Source organism: Balaenoptera physalus (assembly GCF_965194825.1).
Source record: "Balaenoptera physalus genome assembly, chromosome: 20".
Lineage (NCBI taxonomy): Eukaryota > Metazoa > Chordata > Mammalia > Artiodactyla > Balaenopteridae > Balaenoptera > Balaenoptera physalus.
In genome coordinates, this window is record NC_138901.1 from 51,985,782 (window position 1) to 52,002,857 (window position 17,076).

Genomic DNA, 17,076 nt, shown 5'->3' on the forward strand with positions numbered 1-17,076 from the left:
GGGAGAGGCTTTAACCAACAAGAACAAAACTGCACCTAGTTTTTAAGTAACCATAAAATTACTTAATCAGAAATACGGCATTACAAAGGGGAAACCACCAGGCTCAGGGATCAGGAAAAGCTTCCCTGGAAAAGGGAAGTGGTATTTACGCTGAGAGTTTAAGGAGAAGCAAAAATGGAGCTGATAAAGAGAGAAGAGCACTGCAGGCAAAGAGAATGTGCCATAGCCAAGGGCCAGAAAAGAACTTGGGCCCTTCAAGGAAGAAGCCAGTATAGCCACAGAACAAGAACAAAGGGGGGAAGAGGGGTACAGGATAAGGTCAGAAGCAGCAGAGACCAAATCTTGCAGGGCCCAGTAAACTACTTTAAGGATATTGGACCTGATTCTAAAAGCAAAGAAAAACAACTGAAGACTTTCAAATAGGGAAGTGACATGACCAGAAATGTGTATGTGAAAGCTCATTTGGGTTACTGTCCAAAAAGAAAGGCCTAAGGAGGACCAGGAATAAATGTGGAAAGGTCATTAAGAACTTCTTAATAGTGTATGGATTACTGAAATAATGAATGATAGCTTGTACTACGATAGTGGTAGTAGAAATAGAAAAAAGTAGATAGATTCAAATTATGTTTAGGAGTAGACCAAACAGCTCTTGATATTGACTGGATGTGGGGTACAGGAAAGGAAGGGGTACAGGATGACTCTAGTCTCTAGCAAGAGCACCGCTCACATCCTAGCCTCCAGCCGTACTGAATGACTTGCAGCTCCCTAAGCCTTCAGCCCAAGAGTGGAAATGCCCTTACATCATCCTTGAGCTACAAAGTGCCTCCTCATTCTAGCCTTACCTAACCATGCCCATCAGGTGCTTTAGTTTATGCTCCATAGCCTCTCAGCCTTGCCTTTATCACAGCACTTGGCACACTGCATTATAATATATAATATAATCGGATGTTTCTGTCTTCCCCACATGACTGAGTGCTCCCTAAGGTTAAAAATCATTTTTGGTTGTTTTAATCTCTGTATCCCCAAAGCCTAATTACTCAAACCTCTGTGAATAGATTCTCACTTCCCATCAGCTGTATGTTCCTGTTGCAGGGAACAGAGAAAGCAAGCTGAGTTCCTGGGGCCTGCTGTATGAAAGAAAAGGATATGGGAAGATGGCTTGAGCCTGAGAAAGCAGGTAAAAAAGGCAGTGTGGTTTCCTAACTGGATAAACAGAGAGCTATGAAACTGCAGGCTTCCTCCTCAAGTGCTGGTAGTATAGAACTAAAAGCCCAAACCCAGAGATGTAAATTTAAAAGAAATTAAGGATGGTGTATGTACCCACGGATGATGTATAGGCTGAAAATATATAAACAGCTTCAACAATAGTTTAGAAAACAAATTACCACATTTTACTCTGCACACATCTGTGATCATCTGAAATTTTTACTAAAAATATATTCGTATGTTATTTGTATAATTAAAAATAAAATAATAAAATGTAATGGATCCAATGTGCAGCTCAGAGAAGCTACACACTGAATAAAAACACATGCCATATGATCCAGCAATCCCACTCCTGGGCATATATCCAGACAAAACTCTAATTTGAAAAGATACACGCACCCCAATGTTCACAGCAGCACTATTTACAATAGCCAAGACATTGTAGCAACCTAAAAGTCCATCGACAGATGAATGCATAAAGAAGATGTGGAAAGGGTGTGGTGAAAAGGGAACCCTCCTGCACTGTTGGTGGGAATGTAAATTGACACAACCACTATGGAAAACAGTATGGAGGTTCCTTAAAAAACTAAAAATAGAACTACCATATGACCCAGTAATCCCACTACTGGGCATATACCCTGAGAAAACCATAATTCAAAAAGAGACATGTACCACAATGTTCACTGCAGCACTATTTACAATAGCCAGGACATGGAACCAACGTAAATGTCCATCGACAGATGAATGGATAAAGAAGATGTGGCACATATATACAATGGAATATTACCCTGCCATAAAAAGAAACAAAATTGAGTTATTTGTAGTGAAATGGATGGACTTAGAGTCTGCCATACAGAGTGAAGTAAGTCAGAAAGAGAAAAACAAATACCATATTCTAAGGCATACATATGGAATCTAAAAAAAAAAATTGTACTGATGAACCTAGTTGCAGGGCAGGAATAAAGATGTAGACACAGAGAATGGACTTGAGGACACGGGGTGGGAGGGGGAAGCTGGGACGAGGTGAGAGTAGCATCAACATACATACACTATCAAATGTAAAATAGATAGCTAGTGGGAAGCAGCAGCATAGCACAGGGAGATCGGCTCGGTGCTTTGCGATGACCTAGAGGGGTGGGATAGGGAGGGTGGGAGGGAGGGGATATGGGGACATATGTATGCATATGGCTGATTCACTTTGGTGTACAACAGAAACTAACACAGTATTGTGAAGCAATTATACTCCAATAAAGATCTATTAAAAAAAAATCACTTTCCTTTTCCAAAAAAAAAAAGATGTGATACATATATGTATACAGAAAATGGAATAGTACTCAGCCATAGAAAACAACAAAATAATGCCATTTGCAGCAACATGGATGGACCTAGAGATTATCATACTAAGTGAAGCAAGTCAAAAAGAGAAAGACAAATACCATATGATATCACTCATATGTGGAATCTAAAATATGACACAAATGAACTTATCTACGAAACAGAAACAGACTCACAGACGTAGAGAACAGACTTGCAGTTGCCAAGGGAGAAGGAGGGGTGAGGGAGGGATGGATTGGGAGTTTGGGATTAGAAGATGCAAATGGATATAGAATGGATAAACAACAAGGTCTTACTGTATAGCAGAGGGAACTATATTCAATATCCTGTAAGAAACCATAATGGAAAATAATATGAAAAAGAATATGTATACATATGTATAAATGAATCACTCTGCTGTATACCAGAAACTAACACAACATTGTATATCAACTATACTTCAATAAAATAAATTTTAAAAATGAAAAAGAATAAAAACACAAACTTACAAACACATTGCTTAAAAAATAAATAAAACACCTAATGGAAGAGAGAAAGCTATAAAAGATTAATTATAACTTTTATGAGAGATACTTCCTAAGCTTGAGGCCAAGGCCAAAGAAAGCCATAAAATGCTTTCTCAAATTGTCATTGTTGCTTTCATTTTAAAGACACACAGTGGAGCTAATCAATAGAACAATTTATCTCTTATTCAAATAGGCTTCCAGTTTGCGGTGGTAATATTCAAACTAGAAGAGGCAGTAGTGAGGGATTCTACCATAGCAGCAACCCCTCTGAAGCACCTTGATGTACTGGGGCCCCATGCACAACATGACATATAGGAAGTTGGGAGTTTCATTTATAAGCAATGACTGCTTTCCAAGTCATCCAGAAAACAGCTAAAGACTAAAGATATAGGAAGATAAACGGAAATTTTAAATTAAACCCCAAAGGACAAGTCCTCCTATCCCACCACCTTTGACTCATTCTTAGACAACCATGCCTCCAACTTCAAAGAGGAAATAGAAATCATCAAAAGGCCCTCCCTCATCTTCCTCCTATAATACAAACTTACCTGCATTCCCAATTATCTGTTCCTCCCTGCCCTCAAGCACAAGAAAGAGGGGTTCTCTTACCTTCTTTCAGGCTAATCCCCTCATTTGTGCACTGGATCCTACTTCTTTCTCATCAACTGCAAGGACTTCTCCCTGCCATCTATCTCCTTTCTTTCTTAGACCTCGAACCTATTTATCATTATGTTCCTTCCTTGAGTAGCTGAAGCAACTCTCTATGACTTCAGTACCATCTATAACAGGATGCCTTCAAGTATCTTCATCTCTGGCCTAGATCTCTCTCCTCAGCTTCAGATATCTGCTAGCCTCTAAATATCTCCACGTCAATGTCCTATAGAAATTCCAACATGTCCAAAACTAAACTCATCATCTTTCTCCTAAAACCAAGACCATCATTCACCCAGTTTCCAAGTGAGAAACCTAAGTGTTACTTTTGATTCCCTCTTCTCCCTCAGCTCCCCATGTCCAATCAAGTCCTTTGGATTTTACCTCATTAATATACTTCTGTTCACTTCTCCCCATCTGCAAAGCCATTTCCTGGTTCAGGTCCTTCTCACATCTCACTTGGATTACTGTAGCACGCTCCTACTTTTCTTATTTCTGTCTTACCCTTCTCCAAATTTTCCACAAAGCAGCCAGAGTCATATTTCTGAAGTGCACATCTAACATTTCCCTATTTAAAGCACTCAGTAGCTCCCTACTACCTTCAGGATAAAGGTCAAATTACTTATTACATGACCCTTCAAGGCCTGGTCCCAGATTACCCCACCACCCACTCCTCTATAAATTTTACTCTCAAGGCACAATGAACCCGCCATTTGCAGTTTTCCAACTACTGTGTCCTCTCCTTAGCTTCAAAAATCCCACACAGAATCCTAAAGCATCATATTGATGACTATAAACCCAAAGCAGCAAAAAACTGTCATCCTATACAAATCCTAAATTAATCTTCACTTAGAAAAATTACTTTTACTAAATTCTACAGTGCCACATAGTGGTGAGAGAGGGAAGCAAATAGCAAAGGTAAAGGAAGTGTAGGTGGAGGACACAGATGAGAACATCAAGGAGCCTGAAGTGATGTGCCTTCCCTGAGATGAATGGGGAATGTCTGTGCAGTGCTCCATGGCTGCATGTACCAGAGCACTCATGCTTACTCAGCTAGTCTTGCTCATAACATCACCCTCAGGAACTTACATCACTGGGGCTCAGGCTGCCCAGCCCATTCTCCTGCTCAGAATCCTTCCCAGACTCAGTGCCCTGGGAGGACCGGGGATGGGATGGATGAATCCAGATCTCCAGGCGAGTGGTGTCATCTCCAACATGCCGGAAAGTGGATTTCTTTCCTTTCCGCCATTGGCCAGGGCTCAGTTCCAATTCCTCGTGTTGCTTCTTTTCCATCTGTTCTGCCTGTACGACATACAAACATATAAGCTCAGACTGTCCTGGGATTCAGCCAATCAAGAGAAGTGCTCATCTCACCTGAGTTTGTTGCCCAAGAACTGTAAAAAGTAAAGACTTTGCCACAGTAGCAGAGTATCATCTGTTTTGTCTCATAAAAGTTATTAATTCTGTAAACCAGATGCTGTGGGCCCTGGAGAGCTCTCCTAAAGATAAGTTTGGTTCTGCATAGAGACTGACTGACTCCCATCAGCACAGCCCGAGGGGACCCCTTCAGGACATTATCAGTCGTTTCCTTAAGGACACAGAGACACTAAGAGAAACACATTCTTCTAGGAAGGAATGATTCTGCCTGCATCCCCACTCACCTTCCTTTTGGTCTCTTCAAACAAGCTCATGAGACTCTCCTTGGCAGTCAGGATAGGGTTGCTGGCAGCTAGACTGCGCATATAGTAATAGACGGCATCAAGCTTCCTCCTCTGCAGAAAAAGGTCAGAGACACTGAGTCAACCAGTTCTTTTCTGGACTCCAGCCTGAGTCAGCAGACCCAGGAAACCCTACCATCCCTCCCAACCTGTGCTCCAAGCTGTGAGGAGTTCCAACATGAAAATGAGACAACTATCCATGGGAGAAGCCATGGCGAATACATCAGAGCTCTCTTCTTGCCCAGTACTATGTCTTACATGTAGAGGTTCTCTTAAAGCCACATGCTCAGAAGCAGGAGAAACGAATAAAGAGCCTCAGAAAATATGAAACCAATTATGTTTTCTTTTTAGAGAAAGCAAATGTTCAGCATGTACTAATTATTGTTTTTAAAACATTGTAAATAACAATGGCAATATCACTGATTAAGCATAGCTAAGTGTGAGGTAAATGATCAGCACTCCATAGATATTATGATATTATTTCCAAACCTAAGGAAACTGCCCCACAGGGATTACTATTCCCGTTTTAATGATGAAGAGATAGGGGCTCAGGAAGATTATTACATAACTTGCCCAACAAGGTCTCAAAGCCAAATCCCAGATAAGCTAGTATTTGAACCTAGGTCTGCCTGGCTCCTAAGTTTATGTTTTCACTACAACATACTGACTCCACAAAGAAAAGGAAACAAACTATTATCCAATGCATGCAGCAAATAAATACTTCAAGTCCATTTTAAAACCAATTAATAAGTAAAAGAAAGGGAGAGGGTCAGAAAGAAGGGAATACACTGAAATAAAGGGGGAAAGAATATCAAAAAGCCTTTCTATCTTTCTATCATATACATCGTTACTTTTTCTGTCTCAAAATGCACCTAGACTACTACTTCTCTCTCTGCCCAGCACCTACTCACTCTTTAAAAGTCCCATCTTGCATTCATCTAGCATGGTTAAAGGTGTACATTCTAAGCTTAACTGCCTGAGTCTGAATTTGGTCCTGCCATTTATTAGGTATAACCCTAAGAAAGTCAACCTAGAAAGGTTTCCTTATTTGTAAAATGAAGATATTCACCAACATATATGGCTCCTGAAAAGATTAAAATTCATATAATATATACAGTTTAACAGAACATCTGGTACCCAGTTTCAGTCAGTTACGTGGGAGCTATCTTTAATGTTATTCCAATTATGCCACTCATTTGATTTTACAGTATTTTACCAGTTCTACAATGATTTTTTTCATATTTTAACATCTCTGAAATCAAGATACAACTCAATCACTATCTACCATCATGTCTTATTTTAATTCACATTCTTCTTTCTTAGTGGTATAGGAAATGATGTATCGAACAATCAATTGCATCAAATTGCATCAAGTCTAATTTGTATCATTGTCTGTCTATACACCTCACTTGTCTTCTCAACAATGTTTTCTTTCAGGACAGAAACCATATCAAATATTTACCACTCACAGCACCTAGCAAAGCACTGTGCACAGCATGTTCTCAGTAAATACTTGAGGTCCACTGAATGAAAGGTTACAGAAAAGCTGAGAAAGTGATCTTAAAAGACAACTGGGGGGACTTTTCTGGTGGTCCAGTGGCTAAGACTCTGCGTTTCCCATGCAAGGGGCACAGGTTCAATCCCTGGTCAGGGAACTAAGATCCCACATGCCGCTTGACGTGGCCAAAAAAACAGGCAACTGGGTTAACACAGAGACAGAAAAAGAGGGACAGAGGAAAAGAACTTGAAAAGAGTACTAACTTAGGTAAGAGGTCCATGAAAGAAACACATACCAATTTAATTAGTGTAGCAACAGACCACTGAGGGAAGACACAAGATTAACACTCAAGGGACTTCCCTGGTGGTCCAGCAGTTAAGACTCGCACTCCCAATGCAGGGGGCCTGGGTTCGATGCCTGGTCAGGGAACTAGATCCCACATGCCACAACTAAGATCCCACATACCGCAACTAAGACCCAGCACAGCCAAATAAATACATATTAAAAAAAAAAAAAAGATTAACACTCAAAAATCAGTTGTATTTCTATATATTAGTAATGAACAATCTGAAAAATGAGGAAAATAGTTCCATTCATAATAGCATCAAAAATAATAACATACCTTTATATGTTAGGAATATTTATATCTTAGGAATAAATTTAACCTAGGAAATGCAAAACTTACACACTGAAAATGACCACACATTTCTGAAAGAAATTAGAGAAGACCTAAATAAATGGAAAACATCCTGTGTTTGTGCAGAAGACAATACTGTAAAGATGTAAATACTCCCAAAAGCAATCCACAGATTCAACGCAATCCTTATCAAAATCACAATGACTGTTTTGGCAGAAATGAAAAAGCCGATCCTAAAATCCATATGGAATTCCAAGGAACCCCAGATAGCCAAAACAATCTTGAAAAAGAAAAACAAACTTGGAAGACTCACATACCCAATCTCAAAACTTACCACAGAGCTACAGTAATTAAAACAATGTAGTACTGGCACAAAGGTGGACATATGGATCAATGGGAGAGAATCGAGAGTCCAGAAGTAAACCTATCATACATCAACTGACTTTCGACAAGGGTGCCAAGACTATTTAATGGGGAAAGAACAGTCTCTTCAACAAATGGTGCTAGGAGAACTGGATGTCCACATGCAAAAGAATGAATTGGACCCTTACTTCACACCATATACAAAAATTAACCAAAGATGGATCAAAGACTTAAATATAAGAACTAAAACTATAAAAAATGTATCCCTGTATTTTCTTCTAAATAAATAAATAATATATCTTAACTTTTAATTTGGTTAAGAGTTTCTTAGCTATGACATCAAAGCACAAGCAACAAAAGAAAAAATAGATGAATTGGACTTCATCAAAATTAAAAACTTTTGTGGGGACTTCCCTGGTGGCGCAGTGGTTAAGACTCCAAGCTCCTAATGCAGGGGACCCGAGTTTGATCCCTGGTCAGGGAACTAGATGCCACATGTCGCAACTAAGAGTTCACATGCCACAACTAAGGAGCCCGCCTGCCACAACTAAGGAGCCCACCTGCCGCAACTAAGACCCAGCACAACCAAATAAATAAATCTTAAAAAAAAAAACTTTTGTGCATCAAAGGGCACTATCAAGAGGGTGAAAAGACAACCCATAAAATGGGAGAAAATATTTGTAAATCACATATCTGATAAACGTCAGAATATATAAAGAACTCCTACATCTCAACAACATAAAAGACAACCCAATTTAAAAATATGCAAAGGATCTGAATAGACATTTCTCCAAAGAAAATATGCAGATGGCCAACAAGAACATAAAAAAATCAGTACTCATTAGAGAAATGCAAGTCAAAACCACAATACCATACAACTTTGAAGCAGTTAGGCTGGCTACTATTTAAACACACACACACACACACACAACAACAGAAAATAGTGCGTGTTAGCAAGGATGTGGAGAAACTGGAACCCTTGTGCACTACTGGTGGGAATGTAAAATGGTGCAGCTGCCAATATGGTGGTTCTTCCAAAAATTGAAAATACGATTACCACATGACCCAGCAATTCCACTTCTGAGTATATATTCAGAAGAATTGAAAGCAGAGTCATGAAGAGGTATTTGCACACTCATATTCATAGTAGTAGTATTCACAATGGCCAAAAGGTGGAAGTGTCCATCGAGAGATGAACAGATAAACAAAATGTGGTATATACATACAATTGAATATTATTCGGCCTTAAGGAGGAAATTGACATGAGCTGTAACATGGATGAACCTTAAGGAAATAATGCTAAGTGAAATAAGCCAGTCACAAAAAGACAAATACTTTCAGATTCCATTTATATTAGGTAACTAGAGTAGACAAATTCACAGAGATGGAAAGGTGAAGAAGGGTGGCTGCCAACGGCCAGAGGGAGGGAAAAATAGGGAGTTGCTGTTTTAATGGGTAGAGAGTTTCAGTTTTGCAAGATGAATAGAGTTCTGGAGAGTGATTGCACAACAATGTGAATGTACTCAACACTACTGAACAGTACACTTAAAAATGGGTAAGATGGGAATTCCCTGGTGGTGCAGTGGTTAAGAATCCGCCTGCCAATGCAGGGGACACGGGTTCGAGCCCTGGTCCGGGAAGATCCCACATGCTGTGGAGCAACTAAGCCCGTGCGCCACAACTACTGGGCCTGCGCTCTAGAGCCCGCAAGCCACAACTACTGAGCCCGAGTGCTACAACTACTGAAGCCTGCGTGCCTAGAGCCCATGCTCTGCAACAAGAGAAGCCACTGCAATGAGAAGCCCGCGCACCGCAACGAAGAGTAGCCCTGCTCTCCACAACTAGAGAAAGCCCGCATGCAGCAATGAAGATACAACGCAGCCAAAAATAAATAAATTAATTAATTTAATTTTTAAAAAATGGGTAAGATGGCAAATTTGGTTTTATGTGTATTTTACAATTAAGAAAATTTTTTTAAATTTTCTTAATTTTTAAAAAAATGGGTAAAGGACTTGAATAGACATTTTTCCAAACATCCAAATAAGCATATGAAAAGATGTTCAATATCATTAGTCATTAGGGAAATGCAATCAAAACCACAATGACATATCACTTCACACTCACTAGATCTGTAGATGTCAACAAACTGATTCTAAAGTTTATATGGAAAGGCAAAACATCCAGGATAGCCTACACAATATTGAAGGAAAAGAAAAAAGTTGGAAGACTGACACTACCCGACTTCAAGACTTGCTATAAGGCTACCGTAATCAAGACAGTGTGGTACTGGCCAAAGAACAGACAAATAGATCAATGGAACAGAACAGAGAGCCCAGAAATAGACCTTCACAAATATAGTCAGTCGAGCTTTGACAAAGGAGCAAAGACAATTCAATGGAGAAAGGATAGTCTTTTCAACAAATGGTGTTGAAAACAACTGGACATCCACATGCAAAACAATGAATCTATACACAGACCTTACACCTGTCACAAAAATTAACTCAAAATGTACCGTAGACTTAAATGTAAAATGCAAAACTCTACAACTCCTAGAAGATAACATAGGAGAAAATCTAGGTAACCTGGGTTTAGTCATGCCTTCTTAGATACAACACCAAAAGCACAATCCATGAAAGAAAAAGTTGGCAAAGTTAGATTTCATTAACCTTAAAAACTTCTGCTCTGTGAAAAACACTAAGAAAATGAAAAGAAAGCCACAGACTGAGAGAAAATATTTGTAAAACACATGTCTGATAAAGGACTGGTATCCAAAACATAAAATGACTCTTAAAACTCAACAATAAGAAAACAAACAACCCAATTTAAAAATGGGCAAAAGATCTAAACAGACACATCACCAAAAATACACAGATGGGAAATTAGCATATGAAAAGATGTTCTACATTGTATGTCATTAGGGAATTGCAAGTTAAAATGAAGTTTAACACAAATAGGATTTTGCACACCTATTAGAATGAGGAAAATCCAGAACACTGACAATACCAAATGCTGACAAGGATGCACAGCAATAGGAACTCTCATCCACTGCTGGTAGGGATGCAAAATGGTACAGCCACTATGGAAGACAGTTTGACAGTTTCTTCCAAAACTATATATACTCTAACCACACAACCCAGCAATCACACTCCTAAGTATCTACCCAAATGAGATGAAAGCTTATGTCCACACAAAAACATGCACACGAACGTTTATAGCACTTTTATTAATAACAGTCAAAACTTGGAAACAACCAAGATGTCCTTCAATAGGGGAATAGATAAACTGTGGTACATCCATACAATGGAATATTACTCAACAATAAAAAGAAAAGAGCTATCAAGCCACAAAAATAACCCTAAATGCTAAGTGAAAGAAGCCAATATGAAAAGACTACATACCGTATGGTTCCAACTATATAACATTCTGGAAAAGACAACACTGTAGAGACAGTAGAAACATCAGTGATTGCCAAAGGTTTGGGGGAGGGAAGAAGGATAAAGAGGTGGAGGGTGGAGCACAGGATATTTTTAGAGCAGTGAAAATATTCTGCATGATAATATAATGGTGGATACATGTTATTATACATTTGTTCAAACTCAGAGTGTGCAACAGTAAAAGTGAACCTTAGTGTAAGCTATGGACTTTAGTAATATAATAACATATCTATACTGGCTCATCAACTGTAACAAATGTACTACACTAATGCAGGATGTTCATAATAGGGAAAACTGAGAGCTGAGGAAGTATATGGGAACTCTCTGCACTTTCTGCTCAATTTTCTGTAAACCTAAAACTGACCAAAAAAAGAAAAAAAATATTAAAGAAGAAAAAAAAAGTCCTCAAGTGGGGAGGAGGGAACCCACAATGAGGTATCACTTCATACCCACTAGGTTGGTCATAATCAAAAAAATGAAAAGTCACAAATGTTAGCATGAACATGAAGAAACTAGAACTCTCCTACACTGCTGGTGGAAATGTAAAATGGTGCAGCCACTATTGAAAACAGTTTGGCAGCTTCTCAGAAAGTTAAACATAGAATTACCATATGACCCAGCAATTCCATTCCTAGGTACAGACCATAATTAATGGTTAATTTTGTTACATGAATTTTACGACAATTTTTATTAAAAGCCATTGAGGGGAAAACTTTTTAAATTATATTTTCTAGTTAACAAGAAAAAAAGCAATTCATTAGATGATTACAAAGAAGAAAAACTGGGAAAGGAGACAAGAAATGAGAGAGAAGGGAAAACAGAAGGTGGATAAGAATAAAGGGGAGAGAAAAATAAAGCCACAAAGAGGGGTGAAAAAAAAATCTCAATGCATATCACAAAGAGAATAGGACAGAAGTAAAAAGCAGAGACAGAGAGATTCAATAGATTCTGCAGGAAGTGTATCTGTAAACCACATTACTTAATCAACAATTTCAATCCATCATTAAGTATTAGGAATATTTTTGAATCTTTGTAGAATAAAAATATCAATTCAAACACTGTTTATTTGGGCAATGAATTTTACAGCATTAAGAAAACTCTCCCTGCTAATGAGCACGTTAGCTGCTTCTTAAACCTTTGGTACTTACCAGTGGCCCCTCCCCCTCCCCCTTGAAGTCAGCTTCCTCACTAGGGGCTCTGTCAGCTCCCAAGGCTCACCTTTAGAGGCACATTCAGAGGAGTTTGGTAAGATCTAAGGAGGTACAATTTGGCACTTACTGTGCTTCTGCTAAGGAGACTCCTTAGGTGAAAAGCTAAGACGAATAAGGGGATGATCTGAGGAAAGGAAGGAAGGATGTACTTCGGGCTAGTTGAGGACTTTAAAGGGGAGAGATAAAGGGAGCCTTATTTTCCTTCTAGAAATGAGTAACCTAGTTCAACCTAGGGAAGGGAAACAATACAAGATTCAGAGCAGAAACCTTGGTCAAAAACAAAGAGCGATGTTTGGCTGGAGAATAAGCATTCCCCTAGGAACTTAAGTGCAGTAAAAGTGGATTCAACTGAAGTGAGGGATCCCTGACAACTTACCTCTGAAAGTAACAGTAACAAAAGGAGTTTGAGGATGGGAGGCAGAAGGGGTATGCTTTGGGTCATAGTGTTCAGATGAAATCTAGCTCCAGGAGCTGATGCTATCAAAATCCGTATTTCTAACATACTGCCTGCAAAATACTTCCCCATCCAAGATTTCTTACCGTATACACTGCCAGCAGAGCCAACTGGTTATAGGGGCGCCCATTCTTGGGAGCAATGTGCTGGGCTTTCAGGTACCAGCTGTAATAGAGAAACAGTAAAAAAAAAAAAAAAAAAAAGTTCTCTATCAATACTTTCCCAATTCATCACCTGATAGCCCTTACTACTTAAGCTGTAACCTTGGAGTGGTAAAGCACGAGGCCAATAGGGTCACCTGTAGGACATATATATAGGAGGCAGCTCAGGTGGCCCACTGCTCTTAATAGGGCTTGGATTAAAGCCACACAGGGAAGAGGAATAACGAACAAGAGGCAACAGTACCTGCGTGCTTTCCCGTAGTTTGCCGTGTCATTGGCTTGCTCCCGATATCTGGCAATATCTCCTTGGCAAATCATACATCGCTGGGCACTGATCAAGGCATATTTTACCTTCAGGAAAAACGATCAGTTAGTAGCATATACCCAAGAAACTCTAACTTCAACCCCAAAGGACAGGGATGGGGTCAAAATAACAGAGCAGCCTTAATAATAAGGCACCAGTAGTCCTCAACAAAGCAAAAAGTTTTCAGTCTAAACTTGACTAGAAAAAAAAGCCAACAATGTGATGCAAAATTTACTGAGAAAGTGCAAAAGGGACAGGAGGTCATTCTTATTTCAAGTCCCAGTCAAGTGGAAGAAAACATTCTGACTCTCTTTGTAGTAGCTGTGTGATATCAACTAAGTCTTTGGGACTCAGTTTCTTCAACGGAATATAAAAATACCTATTTCATAGGGAAACTGTAGGGAATAAGTGTAAAAATACAAATTATAAAGTGACATACAGGGAATTCCCTGGAGGTCTAGTGGTTAGAACTTGATGCTTTCACTGCTGTGGGCCTGGGTTTGATCCCTGGTTGGGGAACTAAGATCCCACAAGCCACGCAGTGCGGCCAAAAAGAAAAAAGTGATATACAAATATTAAAATAATTGTTTACTCTGTTCTTTTCCTGCCATCATCTTTCGCTCCTCAAACTGTTAATACCACTGTATTGTGTTACTGCATTGCATCCCCTTTGCAAGACAATAATAATTCCCTAAAACAATGTTACCCTTTAGCAAACACCTACAATATGCCAGGACTGAGTAATACTACATATGTTTCCTCACTGATGCGCTTGGCATCTGTCACTCAATGAGAAAACAAAAGAGTAAACCCTTAACAATCCCAAGACACGTACCCAACCAAAAAAACCTTCCTAAGGGACATCACTTCATAAGATATAATACCACTCCACCCACAGACAAGAAATTACCATGTCACTGAATAAAGTAGATACTGACCCCACAGGAAGGCTCATTTACTAGCTAAGTGAGTAGCTACTGCACATCAGCCTCCTAACACATAACTCAAAAGTATGCCTCAGCAAAGTTATACATCACTACATGTCATACACCTTCAGAGTTCTGACTACTCCACACATTCTCTCTATGAATGAACACCAAGAATCCTTGGTATTTAACCGGTAAAGCACCAAGGAAACCGCTATGTTTCCACTCTACAGCCACTTTGCTACCTCAATGGGGGGGAAGAAAAAAAACAAATTCAGCCAAAGGCTCTCCCCTATCCTCAGAATAAAGTACTAGATGGTCCAGCCTCTGCTCACGTCTCCAGCACAACTTCCCCTGTCACTCTCTGTGCCTCAGACTAGGCTTTTCTCAGTTCCCCTATCACATGGTGCTTTTCCCACTGCAGGACCTTCACATGTACCGTTCCTATTGCCGAGAATACACCTTTCACCTGGCCAAGGTCTCCGGTCTTCAGCCTCAGCTTAACTGTGACTTCCTCAGGCCTCTATGATCCTCCAAGCCCCTTCACACCATACCCCCCAACATCCTCTGTGGAAGACAATGCATCTGCAATTACCAATGCAACACCTGTACTCATCCCTAATCAAACTCTAAACTCTGAGAGCTGGGAACATGGCTCTCTCGTTCCACACTGAATTAGGTGTGCCTAGAATGGCACCTGGCGTGGAGGAGGGACTCAACAGATACTTGCTGACTAGTAATAGAAAATGTGTATGGCAATTCATCAGAAGGAGCAGAAAGGCAAGAGGAAGCCTCTGCTCCATAAATCACACTCCTTTCTCTAATGGATCAACCTCTTCCTCTCCCCTGGCCCTTTCCTCTCAACATATAATTACGCTAAAGTCTCTCCAAGCTTAGAAACAAACTTCTCTTGACACTATGTCTTTTGACTACTATCTTCCCTTCTTGCCTTCACAGCCTTCTTAAAAGAACAGTCTAAGTTACCCTCTCATTATATCTGCTGCCCCACTTCTCACTCACTACAATCTGGTTTCCATCCTCTCCAACTAATATAACTCGTGATAAGATCATCCAATCCAATGGACAGTTTTTAGTAATCTTAACATTTGAGGATTTTACAGCACTTGACAATTTTACCCACCACCACCTTAAAAATCTGACCCCCTGCTCTCTGGCTAGCTTTCCTAGCTTCCCAACTTCTGCTTCAACTATCACCTACACATTGATGACTTCTGAATCTCTATCACCAGCCCAGCTCTTTCTCCTGAGCTCCAGACAGACCATAACATTCACTTGTTCATTTTCAAGCTCCTCCACCTAAGCTGATCCAAAACTAAACTAATCTCTTCCTTCTCAGCCTCTCTCCTAGGGCACAAAATGGGAGATGATCTGGTCTCCTCATGTCTCCAATCTCATCATTCACACCTAACCAGCCAGCAATTCAATTCTACTCCCTTATATCTTTCCAATCTGTCTCCTCTTCTCCACCTCCACTACCTCTACCTCAGTTCAGGCCCACACCTGACCCTCCTACTTCCACTCTTGCCCAAACTCACCCATTTGCCAGAGTGACTGGTTCCAAGAACAAATCTATGCTATCCATTTGTTGAAAATCGATCAATAGCTCCTCACTGCTTTCAGGAAAAAATCCAAACTCTTCAGCGTGGCATGTAAGAGATTATGATCCATCCCTTCCTACTTCATCAGCTGTACCTCCTCCAACAGCCCAATCCACATTACAGACAACAGCATGCTGACTTCTTACGCCTTCCCAACAAGGTATGAGTCTCTCACTGTGCCCTGTATCGAAACTGCCCCTTCCACTCCTGGTCATGTTTCAAACTCAACTTGACAGTCTCTAAGAAACCTTCCTTGACCCCCACCAGTCTAAAGCAGATTCAATTCCTTCCATGCCCCTTCAACACTCTATATATGCCACTGCCGTAGTACTCATGACATTACGTTACAGTTGTTGGTTTAATTGGTCTGTTCCCCCACAGGGCTGTATCTTTCATTCTTGTATACTCAACACCTAGCATAGTGCCTAGCACATAACTAACACCAGATAAATGCTTACTAAGTGAGTGAATAAATTTAAGATAAAGAAGCTGGCTTACTGTCTTTCGTAATGGCTTGCTGCGAATGGCAAGACCGTCCATGTAGTCCTCCAGTTTGAACTTGTAAGTAACCTGCAGCTTCTGAAGCAAACTATCAAAGAAGTCACTACCCTATAAAGAGAAAAAATAAGGATCAGCCGAATCAGCCTGTTCTGATCTAATCTACCCAGAAACTGGGGCAAGTGACCCTTTCACAGTTTTGCTAATGCTCAGCCATCTGATGTAAAAGGAGGCATATACAGTATTTAGTGGCCACCAACTAAGCACAAGACAAACTGATAGCATAAGCCTTTCCGTGGTTTTAAAGATATGAAAAACACACACACACACACACACACACACACACACACACACACACACACACACACACACTCCAGCTAAGACATTCAGAAAGCTTCCAAACTCAAAACTAACTCCAATTGTAAGTTATGGTGTCAAGGAAGTAACAGACGTAGGGTAGGCCTAAACCCAAGAAAAGAGCATACAGTTTGTTGTCAATGTTCTGTTATAAAACATAGTATTTTGGGTGGTAAAAAACCCATCACAACTAAAGAA

The 17,076-nt window shown here is 39.9% G+C and overlaps 1 protein-coding gene across 2 annotated transcripts in view; it reads right to left on the reverse strand.

Annotated features, from left to right (window-relative positions):
• Positions 1-17,076, reverse strand: part of SMG6 (SMG6 nonsense mediated mRNA decay factor) — a 234,941-nt gene that overhangs the window by 212,397 nt on the left and 5,468 nt on the right. For both annotated transcript variants that reach the window (XM_082443411.1, XM_082443412.1), the window contains exons 4-8: positions 16,522-16,632; positions 13,419-13,525; positions 13,100-13,178; positions 5,360-5,470; positions 4,788-5,000 (exon numbers count right to left, since the gene is read on the reverse strand). In XM_082443411.1, coding sequence (XP_082299537.1) covers positions 4,788-5,000; positions 5,360-5,470; positions 13,100-13,178; positions 13,419-13,525; positions 16,522-16,632 — 621 coding nt within the window. The remainder of the gene's footprint in view (positions 1-4,787; positions 5,001-5,359; positions 5,471-13,099; positions 13,179-13,418; positions 13,526-16,521; positions 16,633-17,076) is intronic.